Raw genomic sequence first — 8,842 nt, forward strand, 5'->3', positions numbered from 1 at the left:
AGAATCAGATCGTTAAATATGCAGATTTTTAAGGAAATATCTTCCTTCCCACCCTCTTACCCTGTGCTTTATCATTTAAGCATTGGCAGCTCCTACAGCAAAAACTGGGTATTTCATATAATGCAACAGTAACACAGAAACAGAGCTCCCAAGTCCAAGTCCCATCTATCATAAGTAACTACAAGATTATCTCTTCCAGACACTGATCAAACCCCAGTTTATGAGCAGTTTGATTTTTACTGCTATTATACAAAATGAAAAGCTCTTCCAGAACCCTGCTGCTCTGACGACGATGAGTCTTCCTCCTCTCCAACCAAAATCTTTTCAGGACCAGTTTATACATGTTTGTTCCTGCACTGAGTGTTGTCCTTTACTTGAATTGTTTTTCCTCTCCCTGGTATTTAGTCCCCTGATATATTTATAGAAAGATCATATCCTCTTTCAAACTTCATTTTGCTTGGAATAGTAATGTTAGAAATAGACTGACAAGTTTACTGCAGTGGATAGGGATGGACAGACACACACACACACAGAAGCTAGAGCACTCATTTTAAAAGAAATGCAGAAAATACAGATGAGTCAATCTTTAGTTAACAGTGAATTATTTAAATCATGTCAGCAGCACGTGTCAACTACAATAGAAAAGACAGATCAAGTTCAAAACTGATTTTCAGGGGGTTTTAGATCTAACGACTATCCATCTATAGAAATACCAGAAAGCCTACCTGGAATTCCATAAAACTCTAACCTAGGGACTGTTCCAAAAGCCCACAATGAATATAATTTCTAAAAAAGAGAGCTGTGAAGACTCAAAAGTACATTTAAACAGAGACTAGTTTGGGTGGTAAATAATATGCAGAAAAAGGAAAAAAATAATCAAGTTGCTATTTAAAAAAAAAACCCAAAAAACCTAGAAGGAAAAGAGATTGAACATACTATTGTCTGTTCAGAGAAAACTTCTTTCACAAAAATATTTTCTAGCTTTGCTGCTCTGGTACATCAATCCTGAGCACTCTAACTTTTGACTTATAATGATATTCCTTCAGATACAGCTTCACCGAGGGAGGAATGGGAAGTGCATCAATACCATCGTAAGTTGTACAGTTGCAAATGACCGTTCTACATATATGCTGGAGAGAGAAGGGAAAGGTCCTGTTCAGGGGAGTGGATAAAAGTGGTTCAAAGAACATACAGGAACTCGGATCTTTGTAGTGTTCTAGGAGTCCCGTGATGTCAGGAGAATGGAAGACACAGGGATCATGGGCATCAAAGCTGAAGTTGTGATTCCACTGCTCTATCCGGGCGTGGAGGGAGCGACTGTAGCGCCTGAAGCTCACGGAGAACAAATAGTCCTCCTGGGCAGAGTCTCTCAACAGAAACGTTCCCTCTGGCTTTCCTTCCAGCAGCGCCTCAGCTGCATATTTATCCATGACTCCCCAGTAGCAGGGATTGTTGTTGATCTGGAGGAGGTCTGGCACTAGGCAGTGGACATAATCGATCTGGGTGTGGTATTTCGGGGGCGTTTCCATCCGTAGCAGCTCGTCATCCGTTTCCCACTTGGGCTTGTTTCGTTTTCGAGAACTTGTGCACAGGGTTATGACTTCATCATCGGAGTCCATGTCGCTCTCATCTCTACTGCTCCTTGCCACCTTTCCTGTCACCAGCTCAGGCCTCGGCTCACCCCGAGAGGAACTGCTGTCCGTGAAGTCACAGGATGGGGAGGGAGAGTCCATTCCCCCGTTGGCAACGTCCTCGTCTCGCAGCTGATCCTCCCTTTCCTCGTGCTGGGATAAATCAGCAATTATCCACTCTTCTGCCTTTGGACTTATAGGGGCCGTGTGCCTTTTGATCAAGTGCCACCGGAAAGCCAGCTCCGAGCGCGGAGGGAAAGGACACTTATCCAGCATCAGCTCGCTGATATGGATTTTCCTTTTGGATGGCAGACCGGAGGCGTGCCGGCTGCTGCAGTTCTTTATGGGAAAGCACTGACCCACAGCATCCTGCAGCTTCTGTTTGAGAGACCGGCCCAAAAACCTGTGGCCACAGGACCGGTCTAGATCCAGCTCGATGGACGAGCAGCTGTACTTCCTCTCTTGGCTCCTTAAATTAGTCCCCGACCTTCCTGCAGCATTTGCTGTCTCAACATCAGGACAATGCTCACTTTTCTTGGACCAGGAGAGTTTCTTCCCACTCCAGACATATCCATCCTTTCTGTCTGCGCTTCTGCTCCGGCTGCTTTTGGGCCTCACATCCGCGTTTTTCGCACTGCTGTCCTTGTTTTCTGCCATTGTGACAGCTTTGCTTCACAAGTTGCCAGGAAGCGCACACTGTGCTTCTTGTGGGGTTTTTCTACATAAGGAAGCTTCCTTGAGGCACTTTCTGGAAATATCTAAGGAAAAAGAAAACACAGCTCAGTTAACTGCTATGCACACACAGTGCAGCAGCAGCAGTGCTTGGTGGATACAGGACAACAGGGATAATTAATTAATGACCACGTGAAAATCATGTGATTGAGGTGAATTCAGTAGCACACCCCACAAAAACCAGCCTGATCCCAGAAAAAGCTCTCTTAGCCCTTCCTTGGGAAAAGCATCCTCTAGAAAAAACTATCTGATTTGTTGGGTTTTCATTCTGATTATGCAGCAGAGCAGAACGTTTTAGGTGTTGGCAACCCCATTGTGCCAGGGCCCATTTCAAAAGGAAACCCTTCCTGGGGCAGGTGATACTGCTTTAGCTGTTTATGGAGCAAATTCTGCATCTCTTCCAAATAACCTTTCAAGAAGGAACAAACCAGAACAGAAACAAGTAGGTCAGAGTACAAAGAGCTACTGTACCTAGATGATATGCCTGTTTGCTACTAATCCACAGGGTGGGATGCCAGAGATCTTTTTCTTAACTGACACTTTTGGGTCACTTTCAGGATAAAAAAAAAAACAACAAAACACCTAAATTTTATCAGTCACAGATTCTGTCAGTTTCTGAAAGCTGTTTTCCTCTGCCTTTTCAAAGGAAGGGAGCTACGGAATAAGTGAGGCCCTAAGGGATTGAAATATCTGGGGCTTTACATACTGAAAAGGATTAAAACAATCCAGCCCCTTACTAAAAGCAATTTTAAAAGGCCGTGAAAGATGGAACTGCTTATTGCTCATTAGAGAAGGAAGTTTACATTATTAAAATCAGTGTTGCTTTGAGACCTACGGTTGCTGATTTCATTTTCTTTTGTTTCCAAAGGTATATTGAATTCTCAAATAGATAAGAGGTTTCCTTTTGACTGCTGCACTTTGAAAAAAAGATGAAAAAAATCCTCTTTTGATTACTCAGTTGAAAGTGGAGCAGGATTTTTTCAAGATACGTAGATAGCAATATGGTATGGATGCTATACCCCCTGAGGCATGGCAGGATGTAGAAATATTTCCCATCACTTATCATAATCAGGATATTCTATGATTCTGTGATGCTTCTGCACCAAAACCATGCACAGCTTCTCTGTTGCACTTGGGTATTTTTTTGGCTGTGGGTTTTTCTGTCATGTTGTTTTGGGGTTTTGGATTTTTTTACAGCTAATTGACATGGTAAAGACTAAGCAGGAAAAAGAAAAGGGCATCCACTTCCTCTCTCCATTCAATCCATTCTCATCATCAGGATTAGCCAGCATGACACAACCTCTCTGCAGTCCCCCGGGGCTGCGCAGGCTGAGTTCGAGCCTCTGCTTTCAGTAAAAGAACAAGACAGCCTTGCCAAAAGGCTCACATGCAATCTGTGGGCCAAATGCATCCCAGATGGAACTTTCACCCAGGAATTTTTCACATGGCATTCCTTATTTAAAACCCACAGACCTGAGAGATGTGGGGGAAAGGAAAAGGCAGGGGAAGGGAGGAGATGCAGAAATGTAGAATGAAAGTAAGATAGGTTCAATGTTGGAAAAATGTTGGGAAGAAAAAAGGCATTAGAGCAATGCAGATGAATATCACCTCACTGGTACCAAGAGTAATCACAGGAAAGGGTCCATATTTCAGCCATTACAAATCAAAGATTACACTAAAGATTTATTTTTCTTCTCTCAGGGTTTTGCAAATTGCTTTCCAGTGAAAGCATGGCAAGACACAATGAAGACAGGAGAAAGAAAACACTTGCATGTGAGACTCAAAAGATCTTTATTTAGACCAGGATTCATTGATTGCTTTTGGAACGTTGATATTTTTCATCCAGAAATACCTAGAGTGGAGCACTGAATTTTCTCCACAATTCAAAAAAAAAAGAGGGAAAAAAGCAATCTCATTTACCCTGGTGATAATCTGAAGTCACTGAAGACAAAAAGTTTTTAGATTCATCCTGTGGTAAAATACATTAATTGTCTATATATGGGATTTTTAATTGGACAGAGAGATATCACTGAGGTTGCAAAGTCAAGTACTTAAAAATTAGGATACGACAGTTTGTAATTGCTTTTGAAACCTTCAATTATCTCATTCTGCTCATCCAGCCCATATAAGGAATAAGAACATGCAGAATACAGGCTTTTAATTAAAAACTGCAAAACATACAAAACCCAGAAGTGCCTGTTATCTCCCAGCTTCAGCCTTCCAACTGAAAGAAGCTTGGGTTTTATGGAATTTCTGGGCTGCTGTTGTATTGAGCTGTAACACCACCTTCTCCTTTGTACCTTTCTCCTGTCATGAATCATTAGTGGTACCTGAACCCTGAAAGAGAAGCTGGGGAAGCAGCACGTGATGCTGCAAAGCCACGCACCATTAGCCAGAGCTGCTTCCCTGGGGTTTGAAGGGCTGCTGGAGCCCAGGCGCTGCTTCTGCCACGTCAGAGCAGGAATTGCTAATCAGACAGAACACTAGAGCTGTGAAAAGAGCAGGGAACAAATGAAGGAAAAAAGGGATGTCATCCTACTAAAGCCAGGTTTGAACCTGACCGTGTGTTACAAACGTCTGTGTGCTGCCTCCCAAATCCCACTGCTTGGCATTACAGCAAGGGATCACACCTTCACACCCTTCTGGATCAGTAATTCACAGCCCCACCAATAAAACAGGGACCAAAAATAATTAAAGTGTCAGAAAGGAAAAAGGCAGAAAGGGCAGGGAAGGCATTCAGTGCTCTATTACCACTTCGGGCCATCCATCTAAAGCAGCATCCAAGGGAAATGCCACGTACTTCCATTAATGGCTGGGACGCTGCTGGAAGAGCAGAACAGGAGGGCAAGGATAAAAGAGAGGGAACACAAAGTGTTCTTTTCCCTAGAGGGGAAGGTTAAATGGAGGAGTCCAGTGCTGTGCAGCTCACACGCATCAGGCCTGAGCTCCTTTTGGGAGGAATAATGAGTGTCCTGCCTGAAAAGCCTCGTCCTGCATGGGGACACCTCAGGCACTTCTGATGATGGCAGATTTTACAAAACCCTTATGCTGGAAACCCTTTTGCCTACGGAAACAGCAAAGATAAAGACACATGGGGGGATGAGCAGAGTTCACTTTGGGCCACAGAACCCGGCTGTTAGTCCAAGGTTACCCAACACTGTCACAGCTACAGTCCCTAAGGACAGGCAGAAAGCTGGGTGGCTTTTGCTGTTGGTTTTGTGCTGTGCCCAGCTCCCTCCTTCAGAGGTTCCTCTCTCTTGTCTGCAGACAAGGTGCTTTTTCTTTCACAAGCTGATGCCCCAAACCTGAGACTTCAAGCCCAGACTGAAAACAATATCCAGCTGCTGTTTGGAGGGATAACACTATTCCCTCCTAGCCAGGGGTAGGCTGCAACCCACAGCTGTGATAAGACAGAGACAACCTCACCATATGTCTAATCAATAATGCCAATAGGAGAATCAAAACCATAAATGTACTTATTTATTCAATAAGTACTTGAATACTGAACTGCTTTAACCTGATACTTATGTCCTGAGCTGCTGGATCCTTGCCTCCAGCCCAACAGTCCTCTTCAAGCTGCTTCCCTTTCTGCATAAAGAAGGAACAGATGGTGGGGGGTCTCCAGCCCGACCTCCCACTTGGGCTGGGATTGCTGCCAGCGTGGGCTCAGGGGAGCCATGGCCATGTCCTGAAAACTCCCAGGATGAAGGTCTCACCACCTCTCTGGTGCTCCCATGCTGCACAACCCTCCTAGTGCAGGAAGTACTTGGAAAGTTTTCTGTCCAAGCACACGTCGCTGTATTGCGCCTCTAATTAAACAACTAAAGAAGGCTCTCAAAGAACAATGAATCAATTTTGGAATTGTTATGGAAGTTGATTTTGTAGAGCTGATAAAATCCTGAGAGAAAACAGCAAGCTGCAATAAACTGGAGTACTTTTTCTTCCATAACTTACATAAAAGTTATTTTAAAACAAAATCTCACTGGTCACAAGCTGCTTTCAATAATTTCACCTGATTAGATTTTGGCCACAAGACCACATTTTAAAACCTGACCTTCCCAGCCTACTAAAGATAACAATAAATCTCAAGTCCTCTGTCTTAAATTATTTTTCTTCAGTTTTGGCTTTACTTTGATTTATGATAGCACCTAAAAATACCTAAGCTTGACTCCAGAGGCTTTAACAGCAAATTAAAGCAATTATTACACATATACACAAAAGAAAAAGACTTTTTAAAGGTACCATTTGCATCCTAAATATTTCTTCCTCTGAAACAGCCTTGCTTTATCCCCAGAACTGTAGGAAGAGGGGGGGCATGCCCAGCTAACCCCAGTACGGGGGATATTTTATTCACTCCCAGGAGGTGGAACTGAGCTGGCAGCAGGTGCCAGAGGTGAGGGCTGCTTGTATCTCCTGCCTTAATGAAGCTCTGCTCATGTGTGGCAGGAGAGATGCAGGCAGAGCTTGGCAAATCCCAGCAGCCTCTCCAGCACTAAATCAGTGAAAGCTTCATGGTCCATGACCAACACTCCGTGCTCCACCCAGAAACCGAGCAGAGCAGCGATTCCCGGCTCCCGCCCCGCTCCCAGCCACTCACACCTATTAATCAAGCCAGCAGCAGCCCGAGTTCCCAACCGGATTTAAAGTATAACTTTGCAATTGGTGCCGTGTCACTTGGGATGTGACAAAGCCACAGCGCCTGCAGTCCCTTGGACAAGTGACCACGGGATCCTGACACCCCCCTGAAAAACCTCCCCCCAGTTTTCCTGTGCTGTTCAAAGAGTTATCCCAGCAGGCAGCACCTCCAGACAAGGAAATCAGTTGTTACACAGAACCGAATGTAAAATGGCTTTTATATTGCAAAACACTTTAAGTGCAGTTTCTATCGGGGCCTCCGAAAATAAAAGTGATTAAGAAAAATAAACACATTTGACAGGCATTTGTCTCCATCCCAGGCAGAGGCTTGCAGCAGGAATAGCTTGGTCTTCCCACTCATCTGATAAGCAGTTCAGCTCCGAATCATTTCTCTAGAACACATTATCCTCGCCAGAAATCACGATTTACTGAAATATGTAGGATACACCCATGGAAAACATGTCTCTACACAGCTTCCACGAGGTTTAATAATGAAATCTGGCCATATTTCTATATTTTTTTAAATGAAGTGTGCCTGCTTTGTAATCCTGTCACTTATTCATTCATGAAACTACCAGCAATGTGAGTGTTAGAGAGAAACACATCTCCAATATAAATAAATCACTCTGCTCACCCCAACCACCAATAACCCCGCTGCAGAGCAAAACTGAAGATAAAAGGGTTTTGCCTGGAAGCAATTTTTTCTTAGAAACAGGAATAAACTGGGCCAGATCATTAAGGCAACATAAAGGGAAAACAGATAACACCGTTTCTCCTCTTTATTTCAGGTGTGTTCAATTCTAGCATTTTTTTTTTTTAATCCTTCAAGAGGTCAGTCAGGATGCTTTCTCCCTATTTTTCAGCCAAAAAGAAAAAAAAAAAAAGAAAAAGAAAAAGAAAAAAGCTTAATGGTTTTTGCAGTGCAATCGCTACCAGCTTGACTACCACTGCTGTCAACTCCACCTCGCACACGCATCAGGATGGCTGGAATTCCAGAGTAATTCCATAATGACCAGCAGGATCTCCAAAGGGGTTTGATCCTGCGGCTGGGTGAGAGCAGCCCCCGCTGGTATGGGGGTGATGTCCAAGGGGGGTGAAGGACACAGCTCCTCATTTGGGCTTTCCCTGCCGTTCCTGTGCCCCTGGAGGAGCTGCCATTAAATCCATGTACAGAAGGATAAACAGGGAATATATGTGCCCTGTTAGTGTTAGGATACATACGTCGGGAACGGGGTTTTTCAGAGGAGAAGCAAACGGAGCCCCGCGGTGACAGAGCAAAGACCTTGGACCGAATCCCCGCCGGTGACAGGAGACCCCGGACCGAACGCTCTCGGTGACAGGAGACCCTGAGCCCTTCGGTCCCCGACAGCAGCTCAGACCCCGGGCCAAGCCCCGCGGTGACGGCAGACCCTGGACCGAGCCTCCCCCGGTGACAAGGCTCAGCCCCCGGGCCGAGTTACCCCGGTGACAGCAGACCCTGGACCGAGCCCCCCCGGAGGGACGGAGCGCCGAGCCCGGTCCGAGCACCGCGGTGACCGCAGGCCAACCCCGCAGCGGTGACAGCAGAGTGCGGTCCGAGCCCCCGGTGACTGACGGGGGCGCAGACCCCGAGCCCCCCGGTGACAGGAGAGCCCGATTTCCCCAGCACCGCCGCTCGTCCCCCGCCTGCCGCCCCTCAGCGCCGTCCCGGCCCCAACTCACGCTGGTGCTGCGGGCGCTGCCCGCGGGGCCGGCGCTCTCCGCCGGCTGTGTCCGCAGCCGGGTGCCGGCGGCTCGGCGGGCTCGGCGCTGGCAGCCGCGGCCCCTCAGCCGGCCGCCGCCATCCCCGCTGCCAGATGTGTATA

The 8,842-nt window shown here is 46.0% G+C and overlaps 1 protein-coding gene across 1 annotated transcript; it reads right to left on the reverse strand.

Moving 5' to 3' along the window:
- Positions 1 to 530: 530 nt before the first annotated feature.
- Positions 531 to 8,806, reverse strand: SOCS4 (suppressor of cytokine signaling 4). Its single transcript, XM_015632312.3, has 2 exons — positions 8,700 to 8,806; positions 531 to 2,389 (listed from the first exon to the last, which is right to left on the reverse strand). Exon 2 carries the CDS (start codon positions 2,286 to 2,288, stop codon positions 978 to 980), a length of 1,311 nt encoding a protein of 436 aa, XP_015487798.1. The 5' UTR covers positions 2,289 to 2,389; positions 8,700 to 8,806; the 3' UTR covers positions 531 to 977.
- Between the last annotated feature and the right edge of the window lie 36 nt (positions 8,807 to 8,842).

This window comes from Parus major, chromosome 5, assembly GCF_001522545.3.
Source record: "Parus major isolate Abel chromosome 5, Parus_major1.1, whole genome shotgun sequence".
Classification (NCBI taxonomy): domain Eukaryota; kingdom Metazoa; phylum Chordata; class Aves; order Passeriformes; family Paridae; genus Parus; species Parus major.

Excerpts from the sequence above, each read along its gene's own strand:
- SOCS4 (XM_015632312.3), bottom strand. The coding sequence starts at position 2,288 with ATGGCAGAAAACAAGGACAGCAGTGCGAAAAACGCGGATGTGAGGCCC.